General features: G+C 48.5%; 2 protein-coding genes across 9 annotated transcripts in view; one reads left to right on the top strand and one right to left on the bottom strand.

Annotated features, from left to right (window-relative positions):
- The window catches only part of SH2D7 (SH2 domain containing 7), a 29,317-nt gene extending 21,729 nt beyond the window's left edge, over positions 1-7,588 (bottom strand). For both annotated transcript variants that reach the window (XM_073996487.1, XM_073996486.1), the window contains exon 1: positions 6,852-7,588. The gene's annotated coding sequence lies outside the window, so the exon portion shown is untranslated. The remainder of the gene's footprint in view (positions 1-6,851) is intronic.
- Positions 7,072-19,723, top strand: part of TBC1D2B (TBC1 domain family member 2B) — an 82,271-nt gene continuing 69,619 nt past the window's right edge. For all 7 annotated transcript variants that reach the window (XR_012415232.1, XR_012415231.1, XR_012415233.1 and 4 more), the window contains exon 1: positions 7,072-7,512. Coding sequence is in view for 4 of the 7 variants with exons in the window: in XM_065548260.2 (XP_065404332.1) it covers positions 7,156-7,512 (357 nt within the window). In the remaining 3 variants the exon portion in view is untranslated. The remainder of the gene's footprint in view (positions 7,513-19,723) is intronic.

The raw sequence follows: 19,723 nt of genomic DNA, 5'->3' as shown, positions 1-19,723 counted from the left end.
CAGTTAAAATGCTTGATCTCAAAGTGGGTTTTAGTCCCTGTTGCTTGTGTGGGAAGGGTGGAAGTGTCCAAGATCAGATTTGGCTGAGTGATGGGGGCACTGGGAAGGGGAGAGCCTGAGGGCCTCTAGGAAGCGGGAAGGTGAAGGCAGAGGGGACTATGCTGTGCTGGGCTGGGTGCCAGGCCCTGGGAACAGGGCGGTAACAGGAAGGACACAGGGCCTCTGCAGCTGCAGCCCATTGCCTCCTCAGGGTCCAGTGCTCCCCTGCTCCTGGGGCAATGTGACTCTCCCTAACTCCCATGCTGGCTTTGACTGCCTGGCACTGAGCCCCTGCCAACCCTCTATCCTCTATCAGCTCCCAGAGACACCCAGGCCTCTATCTGTCTGAGCCTCAGTCCCCTGGCCCCAGGGCTGGGAGACTGGCCAGCACCTCAGATTTGTTCCCTCTCAGAAAAAGAGCCAGGAGGTATGCAGATTTGCTTAACAATTTGGTAGGGAAATGAGGCCTACTGGAAACCAGAGTCCACAGTTCAAGAGGGTCTGACAGCCTTGGGCTCCTTTGCTGGGGCTGTTCTCTCTGAGGCTCTCCCACTTGACAAAACTGAGAGTTTCCTGCAGTGGGGGTCAGGCCTAGTCCTGTGGTGAGTTCTCAGCACCACCCCTCACTAGCCAGAGGCAAAGAGCAGGGGCCAGGGATGTTTGTTAAATGAATTAGTTACTTGTTGTACATCAGGGACTGTATCGAGTGTTTTGCATTTACTGGCTCATTTAAGCCCCTAGCAGCTCTAGGGGGTAGATGTTATTACGCGCCATTGTACAGTTGAGGAAGCTGAGGCACACAGAGGCTGGGAGATTGGCCCAAGCTCCCACCGCTCCTTATTTATTTATTTATTTATTTATTTATTTACTTATTTATTTACTTATTTATTTAGAGATAGGGTCTCACTTTGTCACCCAGGCTGGAGTGCAGTGGCGCAATCTCAGCTTGCTGCAGCCTTGACTTCCGGGGCTCAAGCAATCCTCCTGCCTCAGACCCCCAAGTAGCTGGACTATAGGCATATACCACCATGCCCAGCTAATTTTTTGGTAGAGATGGGGTTTTGCCATGTTGCCCAGGCTGGTCTCAAACTCCTGAGCTCAAGTGATCCACCTGCCTCAGCCTCCCAAAGTGCTAGGATTACAGGTGTAAGCCATCAGGCCCAGCCCCCTTCTTTATTTCAAAACCACTCCTCCGCTACCCTACCCCTGCCCCAGTCCCCCCAACAACTTCCCACCAGTGCAGTAGGCTTGGTGCAGGGTGCCCCCTTTCAGAGCTTTGCGGACATACCTGGAAAGCCCTCTCGCTGGTCTGGGGTCTCCCTGTGGCAGCTGTGTTCTCTGGTCAAAGCATCATCTGCTCTGACGATGGCCTTGCTCTTCTCTGGCCTGCCCCTGCTCGGCCCATTCACAGCTCCAGTCCCCCAACCTTCTTCACCCACCCCACCCACGCCTCATCAGGCCAACTTCCTTCACAAGGCCCTACCAGGATAGCATTGTCCAACCCCCAAGGAACAGAGCCATCTCTGCTTCTACCTCAGGGACACAAGGCCTCCATTTGTGCCCTGGATGGGGGTGGTGATTAGGACTGCTTCTCCATCAGGGCCCAGGGTCATATGATACAAAAGTGTCACCTCAAAGGGGTCATGCTTGTACCAACTGCAGTGGGCAGCCAAGCCTGTAGATGGAGTGGAGCCCTGAGGGGAGGGGGCAGCTTGGTTGTGATGGCTGCAACAATCCAGAGGGCTTTGAGCATGGGGACTGAAAAGAGCACAGCCTCCACCGGCCTGCAGAGTTGTGGGAAGAATGACTGCAGGCCCTCACAGCTGTGTCTCACGCCACTATTGCGTTTCAGAGCAGGCAGGGCCAGGCCTTTGGAGATCACTTAGCCATCCATCTCCTTGCTGTGCAGGTGGAAAACTGCAGCCCAGAGAGGGCGGGGACATGCCCGGGGGCACACAGCATACAAGTGATAAGGCTGTTTTCCTCTCTGGGCCTCCTGCAGATCTGTGCACTCCTCCAACGGGAGGTCAGCATCTCGGCCAGCTCTGTCTCCCTGGGGTCTGGCAGTTACAAAGGCAGTGTGCAGTGAATGCTTCTTCAGAGGCCTCTGGGCACATGCTACCAACTCTGGGGAGACTGACCTAGGATGAGTCTCTGGCTCTGTATTCCCCTAGGGTTTTCCCAGAGGCTGGCCATGTAGGAGCAAGTTTACTGCCCAAATTTCCCCTTTTCAATAAACAACAGCTACTTCCTCCTGGGTGGCTGCTTCCTTCTGGTCACTGGGTTCCCGGAAGGCTTGAGGAAGCAGGGGCTTAAATGGGCATGCAGGGCAGACCCTTCAACACCTCTCATGCCTGTACTAGATGTGGGGGAGGTACACAGGCTGTACAAAGCTGGCCCTGACCATAGGACATTGCTATTTAATATAAGAGACCTCAGGAACTGCAAAAGTCAACAAACCATTTACAAAGGTTCTAGGGAATTAGGAACCACCAGAGACAGCCCCAACATTTCCATGGAGGAGGCCCTTAGGAAGAACTGAAGCTATATTTATTTACATAAACTATAAACATTGTCCAAATTGAAAATGGAGGTACTAAGAGAGATGAGATAAAGCCCCATTGCCTAGTTCTCCTCAGCTCATGGCCCTAGGAGTGAGGGGAGAAGGGTTTGTTCATGAAATAAAAAGCATTCCAGCAGGGCCTTGAGAGAGTCAGTGGGGAAGAGGGGCCTGGGGGAGGTCTAGAGAGTCAAGAGGGTTTTAGGGTTGATTCTGGAGGCTCTAGGGATCCTTGGAAGGCTTGGGCCACTTCCCAAGCCTGGTCGGGTAGACAGAGACTCAGGGCCCTCCAGGGGACCCTCCTGAGACATTGCTGTTGGCCTTGAGGCTTCCATACTTTACAATTCTCACTGGGGACTCAGGCCTGTGTCTGTGCAGGCTCCTCAGAGGGCCATATTCTGAACCTGGCGAGACTGAGGCAGGGGCCAGGCCAGTTTATCCCCTAGTATACTAAAAGGCTCAGTGCCTGGGCCTGGCTGCTTGAGGGGCCTGTGAAATGTTTGTGGCCTAAGAAAAATGTATTGGCTCTAAAACCCAAGAAAAACAGCAAAATTAGAATTAATGAACATCTAATTAAATATCTACACATGTAACATGTCACCTTTATAGCCATCATAAAAATGTCATAACAGAGCTGGGCACCATGGCTCATGCCTTAATACCAGCACTCTGGGAGGCCAAGGTGGGAGGATCACTTGAGACCAGGAGTTTGAGACCAGCCTGGGCAACATGGCAAAGACCTATCTCTACAAAAAATACAAAAATTAGCTGAGCATGGTGCTGCGCACACCTGTAGTTCCAGCTACTTAGGAGGCTGAGGTGGGAGGATAGCTTGAGCCCAGGAGGGGGAGGTTACAGTGAGCCGAGGTAGTGTCACCACACTCCAGCAGCCTGGGTGACACAATGAGACCTATCTCAAAAAAAAAAAAAAAAAAAAAGGGGTCATTACATTTGAGAATAATTTCTAGGTTAGGTTTCTCTTACTTGGCCAAAATTCCCACATAGACGTGATGATTGCCCAGAAATCAGCCAATTAAAAATCAAAATGAAAACTCATAATTAGATAATATCAAGAGCACAATTATGGATATTCCTGAAAACATTTTTATAGCAAAAATTATGTGTATGTTTACTATGGGATGTAGGGTATTTTAATATATTTGATATGATGTAAGGTGTGGCCTCCGAAAGGAAGAGAGCAGTGGCCTACAAACATTTTATTTATTTTTATTTATTTATTTTTTTGAGACAGAGCCTCGCTCTGTTGCCAGGCTGGAGTGCAGTGGCACGATCTTGGTTCACTGCAACCTCCTCCTCCCAGACTCAAGCGATTCTCCTGCCTCGGCCTCCCGAGTAGCCGGGATTATAGGCGCCTGCCACCGTGCCTGGCTAATTTTCCTATTTTTAGTAGAGATTGGGTTTCACCATGTTGGCCAGGCTGGTCTCAAACTCCTGACCTTGTGATCTGCCCTCCTTGGCCTCCCAAAGTGCTGGGATTACAGGCATGAGCCACCACGCCCAGCCCTGCAAGCATTTTAAAATGGCCCCAGCTTGTCTGTGCTGGGTGACCAGGGAAGGACTAGGGGCTCAGGTATAGGGGATCCAGGGTGAAGTCTAGCTTGCCCACTGAGGGGCACAGACAGCAGGTACGGTTCTGTATGCCAGGCCCTGGCGGATACAACATTGAACAAACCAATCATTCTCCTGCCCTCATGGAGATTATATTCTAGTAAGGCAGGGAGGTGACACACAAGAAAGCAGATAAAAGTAATGCATGCTATGTTGTATAAATGCTGTGATGACATGTAAATAATTACCACTTAAAACAGCACCCTTGTCCCGTCCCATCTGCCTAGCACTGGCCAGCCAGCCCAGACTCAGTCCAGGAGCGCGGCTCGTGCCTCCTTCCTTGGGCCTAGCAGATATTGGTCCCTGTGAGACACCTCATGGGTCTTGGTACTGTCCACCAGGACCACAGGTCATGGCCACCCCCACTTCTTCATAACTTACTGATAGAGCTAGAAGAGATGGGCTACACCCTCCCCTGTCCCGTTGCCTCCCCATACCACAGCAATACAGACCTGGTTCTCCCACCTCTTCCCTTTCCCACAGTATTTCAAGATCAGACCCCACCCTGACTGCCTACCCCACAAGCCAATTAGTCACAGCCCCTTTTACATACACGGTGAAGCCCAAATTGAACTTGGACCCCTCACTCCCGAGAGCAGCCCACTCCATTCCTGCAGCACCGCAGTCTCTGGCCTCCCTTGTCTGGGCCCGGTCTGACTGTTGGATTCCTCCTCTCTGAATCTGCTGACTCATGAGGAAGATATCGGTGTTAACTGTATGATGATAATAATAACAGCTGATACGTGCTGAGTACTTACTATGTGTGAGGCACCATGCTAAGCACTTTCATATGCATTTCTCACATAACCCTTCCAATAACAACAGCATGAGATAGCTACTTGTATTTATCAACCCCATTTTATAAATGAAGAGACTGAGGCCTAGAAAGGTTAAATCACTTGCCCAAGGTCATGTCTCTGGTAAGTGGCAGAGTTAGGAGACACATCCGGTCAGTGGGAAGTCAGAGTCCAGTCCTTAACACTGTGCTGACTGTGCTCAAAGACAGGTGGAGAGGGCTAAGGTGGGAGCGCCCTTGCTGTGGCCACCCCAGCCAGACCTCTGATGGGCCCCAGGAAAGGAACACTTGTGTGGTGCCACTATAGGGCCTGCAGAGAGTCGGCGGGCTGGGTGAGGACCCAGAGCCTGCCCTTCCTCCCTGGGTGGCTCTAAACAGGCAGTATAATTTGTGTCCCTGTCTAGCTCAGAAAGGTCAGTTTTCCTCCTGGGTCTTTCAGTGTGTCTGTATAAAACATGCAAATCTATAAGGGTGAAATATTTGGTTTGGGCCTTCATAAATGTAGCTATACACTTCCTTTTTCCTTTGAATAAAGTGAGCTCTTGTATTCACTATTCCCTCTCCCTGGAATGCTTCACCCACATTTCTGGTTGCCCCTGTCCCTCCCATCATCTGGGTCTGTGTTCCACGTCACAGGATCAGACCAGCCTCCTTGCCTGTCCTGGGGGAGCAGCCTGCTACCTGCCCCCTCACTTCATCCTCTCACTTTGCTTTTTATTTATTTTATTTTTTATTCTTGTGGGAACATAGTAGGTATTTATGTTTATGGATTACATGAGACATTTTAACACAGGCATGCAAGGCATAATAATCACATCAGGGTAAGTAACATATTCATCACCTCAAGCATTTATCCTTTGTGTTACAAACAATCCAATTATACTTTTTTTTTTCTTTTTAGACAGAGTTTCGCTCTTGTTGCCCAGGCTGGAGTGCAATGGTGTGATATTGGCTCACTGTAACCTCCGCCTCCTGGGTTCAAGAGATTCTCCTGCCTCAGCCTGCCGAGTAGCTGGGATTACAGGCATGGGCCACCATGCCCCGGTAATTTTGTATTTTTAGTAGGGACGGGGTTTCTTCATGTTGGTCACACTGGTCTTAAACTCCCAACCTCAGGTGATGCGCCCACCTCGGCCTCCCAAACTGCTGGGATTACAGGCATGAACCACCGTGCCTGTATTATCCTCTTTTGGTTATTTTTAAATGTACAATTATATTATTTTTGACTATAGTCACCCTGTTTTGCTAGCAAATACTTAGTCTTATTCATTCTTTCTCTTTGCTTTATTACAAAGCAATAGATTTGCCTTCTCAGGTTGTGAGTGTTCAAATAATCTATAAAGCACTGATAAATACTAGGTGCTATTTTAAGTGATAATATTTACATGTCATCACGGCATTTATACAACATAGCACACATTACTTTTATCTGCTTTCTTGTGTATCACCTCCTTGCCTTACTAGAATATAATCTCCACGAGGGCAGGAGAATGATTGGTTTGTTCACTGCTCTATCCGCCAGGGCCTGGCATACAGAACTGTACCTGGCATTCAGAAGGCACTCAATAAATATATGTTGAATTCAATGAATGAACTGAAGTCTGGAGAGGCAGGAAACGCTTTGGCTTTCATGAATTCTGCAAATATTTACTGAGCACCCACTCAGCGCCAGGCAATAGGCTGTCTCATTTTTACAATATTAGCTTGAGACTCTGGCAGGAGGGAGATTTAAAAATCAAGTTTTTAGAAAAAGGTACACAGTGTGAAATGCAGTTTTAAGTGGACACTCCGTTGGGTTTTGAGAGATGCACACTCCCATGTACTTACACTGCCGTAAAGAAATAGACCATTGCTTCACCCCACAGGGCGAGGACTTGGAGCACAGGTAGCACGAAGGCAACTGACTTGCAGGGATGCTGGACGCAGGACCCTGCCTCCGGGGACTGCGGGGGCAACGGCTGGCGGGCGGGCGGGGGCGGGACTACAAGTCCCAGGCTGCTTTGCGCACCCGCGGGCCTTGCGGAGCGATGGGGCGGTGCGGAGGGGTAGGGGGCGCAGCGGCGGTGGCGCGAAGGCGCGGGGAGCGGGCGCGGGCTTGGGCTCGGGCTCCTACCGTTGGCGCGCGGTAGCTATGCCGGGGGCTGGATCCCGGGCGGAGGAGGGCGGTGGCGGCGAGGGCGCGGCTCAGGGGGCGGCCGCGGAGCCCGGGGCGGGTCCCGCGCGGGAGCCAGCGCGGCTGTGCGGCTATCTGCAGAAGCTGTCGGGCAAAGGCCCCCTGCGCGGCTACCGCAGCCGCTGGTTCGTGTTCGACGCGCGCCGCTGTTACCTCTACTATTTCAAGAGTCCGCAGGACGCGCTGCCCCTCGGCCACCTGGACATCGCGGACGCCTGCTTCAGCTACCAGGGCCCCGACGAGGCGGCGGAGCTGGGCGCGGAGCCGCCCGCGCACTTCCAGGTGCACAGCGCGGGAGCCGTCACGGTGCTCAAGGTGGGACCGCGCGCCCCAAAGCCGCCCTTGCGCTTCCGCAGGCGCCCGCTGCCTCGACCACGGGCCTGCGCCATCCACCCTCCTTCCTCCAAGGCCTCCTCGCCCCTGACCACGTCGGCCTGCCTTTCCCTGCGTCTCCACATCCCGCCCTTGTTCCTATCTTCACCCCTCTACCTGGGCTTCGGCCAGTCTGGCTGGGGCTACCCAGCCCCATCTCCTTCCTCAGACACCTTGACCCATTATCCCCTCTGCGCCTAACCTCGGGCCCCTCTCTGGTGTCTCCCGACCCCCACCATCCCGTGGATGTCCCGTGCAGCCTTCCTAGGCCTGTAACCGTAGGCTTCTACCCTCGGGGCCTCCTTTAGAACTCTGCCGGCGGGGCGCTGTGGCTAACGCCTGTAATCCTAGCACTTTGGGAGGCTGAGGCGGGTGGATCACGAGGTCAGGAGATCGAGACCATCCTGGCTAACACGGTGAAACCCCGTCTCTACTGAAAATACAAAAAATTAGCCGGGCATGGTGGCGGGCGCCTGTAGTCCCAGCTACTTGGGCGACTGAGGCGGGAGAATGGCGTGAACCCGGGAGGCGGAGCTTGCAGTGAGCCGAGATGCGCCACTGCACTCCAGCCTGGGGGACAGAGCGACTCTGTCTCAAATGAAAAAAGAAAGAAGACCTCTGCCTATAACCTTGGTACCTCAGTGAACCGCTCTGTGCTGCAGCGGCCTCCTCTGTAAACTGGGATAGCAGTAGTATCTACCTCATGGGGTGTTGGGATTAAATGAATTATAGTCTAAACTGCTCAGTAAATGTTAGTGCTTTTATTTATTTGTTTATTCTTTTTGAGACAGGATCTCGTTCTGTTGTCCAGGCTGGAGTGCAGGGGTGCAATCTTGGCTCATTGCAGCCTCTATGCCTGGGCTCAAGCGATCCTCCCACCTCAGCCTCCCAAGTAGCAGGGACCACAGGCGCAGGCCCCCACGCCTGGCTAATTAATTTTTTTTTTTTTAAAGAAACGGGGTCTTACTATGTTGCCCAGGCTAGTTCCGAACTCCTGGGCTGAAACCATTCTCCCCATCCAGCTTCCCAAAGTGCTAGGATGCCAGGCGTGAGCCAGAGTGCATTCAGCACTGTAGACAGAAAGAGTCAGAGATGGCAGGGCCCTTAGAGACAGTCCACTACATTTCCCTCCAGAGTGGACAGGAATGCTCCAGCTAAGGTGACAACAAGTAGGTGGCAGAGCCTGTTTTCTTGCTCCTTGCTTTGTCCAGGAGAGGTGAGAGGGGGTCGCTTCAGCCAGTTATGACTTGCTCCTTTGAGGCTCCCTTAATCCTCCAGTGAAGAGACACAATGAGAGATACAGTGTAGAGGCAGGAGAGTAGAGTCAGGAGTCCTGGTGCTGAAAGGCCTCCCCTGTCCTTAAGAGTCCTGGGGGACTAGACTGTCACCTCCTAGGAGCCTACCTGCTTTGAGCACCTGGAGGGATCTGGGCCCAGGCCTGGAGCTGGGTATCCTTTCTCCAGGCTTTGCTCCCTGCCTGGTTCCTATGAGTCTCCACCCTCACTCTCTTACGTATTCCCAAGTTGGGCTTTCTCCAGGACAACAGGGTTGGGCTGGGATGTATGAAAGCGCTCTCAAAGTTGGCCACGTGGAGAGCAGAGTAGGCAAGCGCCTGGCCTTATGAGCTGATGACTGTTCCTCAGACCCCAGAGCTGCTAACAGCTGGAGCTGCTCCCTGGAGATGTTCTTAGAGCTTTGTTGACTCAGCTTTTGCCAGCTTAAGCAGGATCTGATTCCCGTGTTCTCTTGGGCTCCCCTGTCCTGTCTGTAAGTGTGTGCAGACAGCCTGTTTCCCCAAAGAAAACCAATTCGGGTTGCAGTCCTACTCAGGCCTACTTAGAGAGTGCCTGTATAATCTTGGGAATGACCCTAGTGGGAGACCTTTGCCAAAGGCAGAGGCTCTTCCTCAGTGTACATACGGGCTGTCCCTGTGTCGTATTAATTTCCTGTGGAATGTTTGTCAAAGAAACTAGAGCATCATGTTTCACATTTTTCCCAGATGACTGTAGAGCCCTCTGTCGGTTTTTTTTCATTAAAATAATCTGAATCTCCTGTAATCCCAGCACTTTGGGAGGCCGAGGTGGGTGGATCACAAGGTCAGGAGATCAAGACCTGGCTAACACAGTGACACCCCAACTCTATTAAATATACAAAAAATTAGCCGGGTGTGGTGGCGGGCGCCTGTAGTCACAGCTACTCGAGAGGCTGAGGCAGGAGAATGGCGTGAACCCATGAGGCGGAGCTTGCAGTGAGCAGAGGTCGCACCACTGCACTCCAGCCTGGGTGACAGAGCGGGCTCCGTCTCAAAAGTAAATAAATAAATAAATAATAATCTGAATCTACATAAGCAGGGTTACAAGGCGCATTCATTGTCAGAAGTGTGGCTTTAAATTTGGATGGACTTGAACTTGAAGCAGGAGTCTGCTGCTCACACATATTGGACAAATTACACCACTTCCCTGCTCCAGTTTCCTCTTTGGTCTAGTGGGAATCATACCTTCCTCATTAGGTGGCTGTGAGGATTCTGGAGAATGTTACGGAAAATGGCTGGCACATTTTCCGTAGTAGTATGGAAAATAGTAGGCACTACATGGCATATGAAATATCAAGCTATGTTTTTGGCCAAATATGTAGTGTATTCATATAATGGAATATTATGCAGTAGTAAACAAAGGAACTAGAGCTATAGGTGTCAACGTGGATTACGCTCACAAACAATAAAATTGAACAAGAAGTAAGTTACAGACTGAAGTTACAGACTGAAGTTAAGTTCAGAATGATACCACTTATAGAAAGGTTAGGAAGATCACGTGAAATAGTACTACAGATCATAAGGATGTATGCTCTTTTGTGAGGGGAATAGCTTCATGGGGCTGATGAGCCCTGGTTTCCAGGTGGTGGTTGCCTCTGATGGGAAGAGGGAGGATGTGATTGGGAATGGGTGCCTCAGGGCTTCTCCTGTTGTTTTGCAGTGTTTTATTGGACTGGGTCATTGTTTGTCATGTTATGCTATCCATCTTTTTGTAGGTTCAGAATATTTCTTTTTTTAAAGAAAGGAAATACATTTTCCTTTGGGTTACTTACAATGGAGGAGTATTTTGATATGTAAAATTAAATTGGTCACAGAGTAAGATAGTACCAAGTGTTAGCTATATACAACAATGGGAATGGAAACCAGGCAAGGCTTTCTGGAAGAAGGGAGGAGAAGGCCGGGCGTGGTGGCTCATGCCTGTAATCCCAGCACTTTGGGAGGCCGAGGCGGGTGGATCACTTGAGGTCAGGAGTTTGAGACCAGCCTGGCCAATATGGTGAAAACCCTGTCTCTACTAAAAATACAAAAATTGGCTGGGCATAGTGGCGCACGCCTATAGTCCCAGCCGTTTGTGAGGCTGAGGCAGGAGAATCGCATGAACCCGGGAGGCGGAAGTTGCAGTGAGCCGAGATCACACCACTGCACTCCAGCCTGAGTGACAGAGTGAGACTCCATCTCAAAAAACAAACAAACACCCCTACTCTAAAACCCTGCCCCCCCCCTTTTTTTTTTAGACGGAGTCTTGCTTCGTTGCCCAGGCTGGAGTGCAGTGGTGCAGTCTCTGCTAACTGCAACCTCTGGCTCTGGGTTCAAGCAAGTCTCCTGCCTCAGCCTCCCGAGCAGCTGGGACTATAGGCGCGTGCCACCACGCCCAGCTAATTTTTGTATTTTTAGTAGAGATGGGGTTTCACCATATTGGCCAGACTGGTCTTAAACTTCTGACCTTGTGATCCACCTGCCTCTGCCTCTCAAAGTGCTGGGGTTACAGATGTGAGCCACTGCGCCCGGCCAGGGGTGTGTTTTAAGAAAGTTAAATTTCATTGTACAGTTATTTCTTTTGAGCTGTAGGAGTAAAATCTTTATGGTGGTAAGTATGGAAATTACCAATTTATCTTCCTTTTTGTCTTTCATATGCAAGAACTGATGCCCTTAAGCCTTAATGTTTCACTTCAGGGCTGCCCAGCTGTAGAGGACCCTGATTTCTAAGGATTTTAAGTTAGGATTTAGCGCTGCTCAGACTTCAGCTAGTTGTGTATAATTTTACAAATACCATTTCTTATCACAGAGGGTTAAAAAGTAAAGAAAAATTAGCAATTTTCTTATTCTGTTATCATATGTTTTTCTTATTTAAAAGCATCTTTCAGCCTTCTCTGGAGAAGCTGTGGTTTTGTTGGACTTTTTCAAAATGTTTTTCTATGTAAGTCTTAATGAAAGCTGATATAGGAATTTCTTTGTAAACTCCTCTATTCCCAAACTTAGGGATTTGATCTAGTGCTTTATGAGGTAATAGAGGCTAGAGAGGGGATGTGATTTTGCCAATATCATGAAGCTAGACTCAGCCCCTCTCTGAAAGTAGAGGCTCCAGGAACAGTGAATGTCTCAAATGTGGAGTATCTAATTGTATTGTCTGTTCTGACAAGTCTGCTTTTTTTTGACTTTGTTGTGGATCAGATAAGGTGTAGTAGTAGTCTTTCCTTTTATTGCATTTGTTATCTGTCGTTTTTGGATAGTGAATATCACAAGGGAACATTTTACTGCCCAGTTCTTTGCCAGGATACCTAGTACCTTTACTGGACATGTCTGGAAACCGCTGCAAGGGTCTAGCAGAGGCTGATGCTTCCTGTGTGCGTCTCTCTGTGTGTAGGGGTGCTGGAGGCTTCTCACGGAGCTTTACTGGAATCTGAGGCACTTAGGGGAAGGAGAGCATGTGACTGACCAAGGTTGAAGCTTAAACAGCCTTGATCTTCCAGATCTCTGCAGTCTTTGGAGCAAGAGAGCGTCATCAGACCGTCAGCAAAGGAATTCCTCCCTCTGTAGGTGCTTGGTGCTAAATGGACATGTGTATTGGTTTCTGAGCCACACGTAACTGAATAGCTGTGTACCCCTATTCTTAACTCTTGTGGGAACGCACATTCCCTGGTGTTGAAATTTCTCTTAATGACAAACATTTGTCGGCTTCGGTAATCACAGTGTGTTTAGTACAAAATAGATGTGGTGAACCAGCCTTCTTTGCTGTATGGTTCTTCTAAGCTGTTCTGCCCTAGGGCATCTGCTCAGTCTTGAAGCGTTATTTAACTCTTTAAGTTATGGGGATTTAACTTTTCATGGCTTTCGAATTCGTAAGTTCCTTCAAGGCAAGCCCAGTATTGTGCTTGTGATATCACAGTGGCATTCCATCTCCCACTGCCTCTCACACAGTCCTCATTGCAGGGGAGTCTCCATCCTATTTCCTGCTGACCAGAGGGTAAGCTCCCTAAGGACTGTGTGTGTCTTCAACTCCCGCAACAGTATCTGGCACAAAGGAGACATGCTGTAGACTAGTGTTTGTGTTCCTGAAAAATTCATATGTTGAAGTGCCAACTCCCAATGTGATAATATTTAGAGGTGGGACCTTTGGAAGGTAATTAAGTCATGAGGGTGGAGCCTTCATGAATGGGATTAGTGCCTTTATAAAAAGAGACCCTGGAGAGATGATCTCCCTCTCCACCTATGAGGATACAGCAAAAAGGCATTCCTTTGCCAACCAGGAAGAGGGCCCCCGCCAGGAACTGAATTGACCAGCACCTTGATTTTGGACATTCCAGCCTTCAGAACTGAGGAGTAAATTTCTGTTGTTTAAGCCACTTAGTCTGTGGTGTTTTTGTTATAACAGCCTGAACTGACTACGGTAAGGTGCCCAGGTAGACATTTGTTGAATGAATGAAAAGAACATGATCACCCAGTAAGCACTGGTTTTCATGTGAGCCCTGACCCTTTAGAAGTGATCAGCCAGAACTCATGTCGTGGAGGTGGCAGCCATTCAGGGAATGCCCACTGAATCTAACAGACATCAGGAATCCAAAAGGGGGTTATGACTCACCCTTCCCCAGAGGAGAGAGGTTACAGTCAGTTCCGTATTTTCGGGTCTCATGTATTTCATGCCCATGGTCAGGACTCTGAGGACACTGTTATAGCAGAGGCAAACTTTTTATGTAAAGGGCCACATACTATTTTAGGTTTTGCTCACTCTGCCATATCTGTCACTATGCTGTTGTAGTACAGAAACAACCATAGAAGTATAGCTGTGTTTTAACTTTTAGTTATGGACTCTGAAATTTGGATTTCATATAATTTTCACATTTCACAAAATAATCTTTTGATTTTTTTCAACCATTTAAAAATGTTAGCTGGGCACAGTGGCTCACTCCTGTAATCCCAGCACTTTGGGAGGCCGAGATGGGATTATCACTTGAGCCCAATAGTTCAAGACTAGCCTGGGCAACAAAGTGAGACCCTATCTCTACAGAAATTAAAAAACTAGCCAGGTATGGCTGAATGCGGTGGCTCATGCCTGTAATCCCAACACTTTTGGGAGGCCGAGGCGGGTGGATCAGGAGTTCAAGACCAGCCTGATCAGCATGGTGAAACCCTGTCTCTACTAAAAATACAAAATTAGCTGGGTATGGTGGCGGTTGCCTGTAATCCCAGCTGCTTGGGAGGCTGAGGCAGGAGAATTGCTTGAACCCAGGAGATGGAGGTTGCAGTGAGCTGAGATGGCGCCATTGCTCTGCAGCCTGGGCAACAAGAGCGAAACTCTGTCTCAAAACAAAAAACAAATAGCTAGGCATGATGGCACATGTCTTTAGTCCCAGCTACTTGGGAGGCTGAGGCAGGAGGACTGCTTGATCCCAGGAGGTAGAGATTGCAGTGAGTTGTGTTTGCTCCATTGTACCCCAGCCTGGGTGACAGAGGGAGAACCTGTTTCAAAAAAATAAAATAGCAAAATAAAAATGTTAAAACTGTCCTTGCCTTGTAGATTGTACAGAAATAGGCAGAGGCTGGAAATGACCCCAGGCTGTAGTTGACTGACTTGTGTTCTAGGAAGGCCTCAGAAGCTTCCCACTCATTCACTCACTGTGTGTGCTTAGGCACTGGGGGTACGACTGGACAAGACAAACAGTCCCTGGCCTCCTGGAGCTTTCAGTAGGTGGGGCGGGGGGCAGACGTTAATAAAATATAACAAACACCAACCAGTGCTAGGAAGTTTGAAAGGAAATATATGCAATGCATGTATAGTTCAGGATCTTGATCTGGTTTATGGGTGGGGCAGGGCTAGGAAAGACTTTCCTGAAGAAGCAACATTTGAACTGAGACACAAAGGATGAGTTGGTGTTGACTGGAGGTGGGGTGGGGGAGTGGAGAGGAAATGGCATAAGCTGATGCCCTTAGGTGGCCAGGGCAGGATTTTGTCTTTGTCTTAAGAGCTAGAGTCAGTGAAGAGTTTTAAGCAGGGTTTGACAAATAGGTTTTTTTTTTTTTCTTCAGCTCCCAGAAAGATTGTTTTAGGCCGTTTGTGCTGCTGTGAAAAAATACCTAGACAGGGTAGCTTATAAACAACAGAAATTTATTTCTGATAGTTCTGGAGGCTGGGAAGCCCACAATGAAGGCACCAGCAGATGTGGTGTCTGGTGAGGGCTCACTCTGCTTTAGAGGTAGTGCCTTCTAGTGGTGTCCTCATAGCAGAAGGGGACAGGCAGGTTCCCGCTGGGGACTCCATCTATGTGTGTTTGTATATATGTATGTATGTATCTATCTATCTAAATGTATTTTTCTCCTCAAATTCCTTTTACCACTCTGGCCTCTTTCATAAGGACCCAGATCTCATTCCAGAGGGCTCTGCCCTCATGACTTAAATGACTTCCCACAAGGTTTCCCTCTTAATACTATCATCTTGGGGACTGGGTCTCAACACATGAATTTTGCGGGGACACAGACATTTGGACTGTGGCACTGATGGTTTGGTCATGCCTAGTATTTTTATGTAACTAAGAGGATTATCGTGTTTGGGTACGAAGGGTTGATGTATTTAATGCACTGGCAAACATTTAAAAGTAGCTAAATGCAAAGCTGAACCTATCTTGAGCAGTTGCTTCTTAATTGTTTCTGAGCGGTGGGTGTTGTGATGGGTGAAGCTTGCTTTGGCAGGCGTGTGTGTGGCTAGGGCCGGCCCACCCTGGTGGACTTCCTTTCCTGAAGCATTCCTAATGGCCCCTGGCATTGACTTCTGTCCTGCTGCACTTGCTTTGCTCATATGCACATTACCAGTTTCCTTAATCCGTGGAGATGACGATTTCTTGAGAAATGGAAGGAGGGTTCAGATGTGTTCGGGGTAGAGGTGTACCAGCTCCCACCTCACGTCTGAGGGGGGCGAACCAGTCTCCTCGCTTGGTTGCTTTTACCTTTGATACACTGAGGTGCAGACTTCCCACCTCCAGTCAGAACAAAATACAAACAGTAACACCCCCTTCCTCTAAAGAAAGAAAAAGACCGCGTCGTTGTAGAAGTGACTGTCACATTGGGAGAGGGACAGGCATTTTCATTAGCAATTTTTGGTTCTGGTATTTATGTAGTGGAGTCTTAATGACATTCGATCAGGTGTACCCATATCCTATCAGGCCAGCCCTCAGCTGGGTATTGTTTGCTTTCACAGAGTGAATGCAATGTGGAAATGGTAAACTGGATAGTGGTGACTAGTTAGTGGCTTCTGACTAGTGTTCTGTGAAATACTCTGCCTGGAGTGCTCAGTTCAGTAAACATCTTAAGCACTCAGATATGTGAGGCCTTGTGAGGGGCAAGACGCTGAGAGGATCCCTGGGGAGACTGTGGCTTTGGAGATTGTCCAGCAGGTAGTAGCTCACCAGTCAGCACAGGAGGCCCTCAGTCGGCTAGAGATTCAGGATGGTTTTGCTCCCTGATCTAGACTTTGAGTGTCTGCTATTGTATCCTACTAATGCATCACCTCCTGAGAGATTTTGTCAGTGCATTTCACTACTGTGCCTTTCATGCTTAGAGGATGCCAACACCTGTTAGATGCTTGTTGGCTAAATGCATGCTTTAAGCCCTCATATCCTGTGTGTGTGTGTGTGTGTGTGTGTGGTGTGCTTTCATTTCATAGTCAAACGGACTTTTGCAGTGTCCATTTACTCAGCAAATATTTTTGAGCATTTGTCATATTCTAAGCACTATGCTTTTTGCTGCAAATACAGCAATGAAAATTTTCCATTGATTTAAAAAACTAGTGTTAACTTTAAAAATAGCTTAGCATCTGATGTGATCAAAGAATTGTAAGAGTTTTGAAAAAAACATTGAAGAGGACCATGTTTGTAGTATTCAGCACTGGGAGATAAATATCACATGTCTGCAAGTTTTTTGATTCTGAGAAGTCTGGCACTTCTCCATAGGAAATGAAGGGGAGGGGGCATCCATATGTAAAATACTAATCTGGATATGGCCCAGGGCCAGAAATCTGTGATTTGTGTAATAATTGTGGTGAACGTTGCAGAATTGGAGAGTTCTGTGTAACTGATTATCAAGAAAAACTCCCTGAAGAAGGTGGGAAAGGGAGTTAGTAAATGTTGGTATGATTGTGTAGCTGCTCAAAGACTTAATTCCTCTTTGATCAGCAACATGTGTTCCCAGTAAGCTGGGAATCACCATCTTCTAATGAGTTTGCATGCTTGGCCATTTTCTTAGCCTTTGCAGAGATTGCCTGGGAGAACTGGAATCCAGTGTGAGAAGTGGGGATTTGGTAGCTGAGATCCTGTGTGCTGCTTCTTTCTGCCCCTTTCCTAGGCCAGTGCTACTGTACCAGCAGACTTTCCTTGAGCAGACTGCCTCTGGGTTGGGACTTGTGTCGCTGACTGTCAGATGGCAGGCCTGGCCGTGGCCTGGAGGTGGGCAGGCCAATGTTATCAGAGATGTTGATCTTGGATTACAGGAATTGTTTCTAGGCAGCAAGCCCAGTATTCATTTTCCTCTCCAGCTCTCTGGTGTTCAGGAGAGGCTGTGCTTGCAGAGAAGGTGGCCAGCTTTCTAAATGGATGCAGCCAACTGGCCATTCACCAAACAGACTTTGTTGAGCAGGAGTCAAGCTTTGCCTCTGGCCTCAGGGAGCTTCTGTGTGTTTTGGGTGTGGTTAGGGCATTGTCAATAGGTGGCTCTGTGAGCTGGAGGAAGGCGTTCATTGTTTTTGTTCAAGGGTCATTATCCCAAAGTTAGAACTGGAGAGACCCTCAGAGATCAGCCCCCTTCCCATGCATGATACAGAGAGGAAACTTGAGTCCCACAGCTAGCTACCCTACCACTGAAACCTTCTCCAAACACATGAACAGTATTTTACCATTTTAAACCCAGCAGTTTGATGATACTTGCTTTATATATCTATCTTAATCCATTAGTAGAAAATTGGGCTTATTCTTTTTTTAGTAGTTGTATACGGAGACTCAAATTGTACCTTTAACCATTTTGTGTTGGGGCACAGATTTAAGAAGTCTAGTCACATGGAGGTTGGAAATTAACAGCACAGCTTATAAACTTCCAGTGGGGGTTGACTTGATAGGAGGCATCAGTGATGTTTCCCTGGCAGAGACTGAGGCCTGGTGCATCCCTTTTCAGAGGGTTTCTCTTTGGAGGCGGCTTTAGTTTTCTCTTTGGTTTGTCAAAGGAAAACAGGCAGTTGGCAGATGGCTGTATCTTTTCATTCTGCTCTGTAAGGCACACCCTCTGGCCTTAGAAGTGAACCACTTTTTATACTGTTTACACAGCTCTCTTGTATATATAGTCCTAGAGGTAACATGCTGATAAGACTTTTTTTGTTTCTATCTTTTAAAGGCAAATATCTCCCTGAGAACTGCAGTTCTCAAGTTTTGTGTGGAAAAGACTCCTCCTCCTTTCTGTTAGAATGCAGATTCTGGGGTTCCTCCCCTGGGGATTCTGCTTTGGTTGGCAGGCCAGAGGGGGCCTTAGGAATCTGCATTTCTCTCCAGCATCCCAGCCCTTCTGCTGCAGATCTCTGTGGCTTCCCTGTGAAACACTGCTGTCCTCTCGATGATGAATGTCCTCTTTGGCTGTGAAGAAGACTGTCCCTGTATGATGGTGGCTTTCTAAGTGAACTAGAAATAACTAAACTGCGTGGGTGGAGACCAGTGAAGTGTGAGCCCTCCATCCTCAAGTTGAGTCTCTGTGGTTTATAACTGCATATCTACTTTGCATTCTGAGTTTCTATGCTCCAGAGGAATGACTTTTGGCCCAATTCTCCATTAGCCCTAAGATTTCTGTCTTCTGTGCTGATCGTAGTGGCTGGCAGACCCTGCATGCTAGGGTTCCTCCCTGAGCATTCAGAGGGAGGCTCCTGGAGGGAACAGTGTTCACTTGGCATCTTTGGGTATTTCTGGGAGGGTGAATTGCAATGATTACCACCACCAAAGAACTGGTAATTACTTTCAGATCCCCCAGCTTTTCACCAGAGAGAAGTGGGTAACAATGATGTAGGACGACCATCTGATACTCCTTAAACACCAGCTCCACCTTAAAACACCGTTAGAAATCACCATGGTTCCCAGACATGCCTGTAAATTCACTGAAAGACTAGGCAGGTTCCTGGTACCGGGCTCTCCTGCTTCCCAAATGTCTGATGGGTGGAGCCTGGGAACCTATCCTATCTCCATTTCTTAAAACTCCATGTTAAGTCAGTCATTCTTTTGCCCTAGTTTTAGTTGAAAAACATCAAGCAGAATGATGTGGTATTGCATCGTGTGTGGAAGCCACTGTGGGCGGAGGTGGAGCAAGACTATCCAATAGGCCACAGGCCGTGGCTGCAGGAGTTGTTATTTATCATGAGCTCATCCCTGGCTCTCTCACATTGTGCAATGGCAGAGCTGAGAGAGAACCATAGGAATGTAGCCCTGTGGTCACTTGGAGGCCTCGTGTTCCCTTTCTTTCTGAAACAGAAAGCATTTTGACAGGCTTCTACATTTCCTGTAGGGACGAGCATGTCCGGAGAGTGGCCTTGTCCTTGCCCTTGTCTTGATGAAATCTGGCTCAGCCCAGCCGGGTGGCCTGGGCTGTGAGAGGCTTTGATGTGGCCAAATCCCTCACAAGTCCAGTTGTTTTCGTTGCCCACTTTCCTGTGAACTCACATTTGCTCTTCTTTGTTCTAGTTGTAGGCCCTCTTCTTCTAGTCCATTACCCTTAGTTGCTAATCTCTATTAAATGGTATTTGCTTAAAAAGGTATTTGCTGAATATGGGTTTAAGAAATGGCTTTTCTCTCAAGGTGTTTGCTTTTTAAAAGGGGTGCTTGAGTG

Source organism: Macaca fascicularis, chromosome 7 (genome assembly GCF_037993035.2).
Source record: "Macaca fascicularis isolate 582-1 chromosome 7, T2T-MFA8v1.1".
Classification (NCBI taxonomy): domain Eukaryota; kingdom Metazoa; phylum Chordata; class Mammalia; order Primates; family Cercopithecidae; genus Macaca; species Macaca fascicularis.
This window is presented reverse-complemented; position numbering and strand designations above follow the sequence as displayed.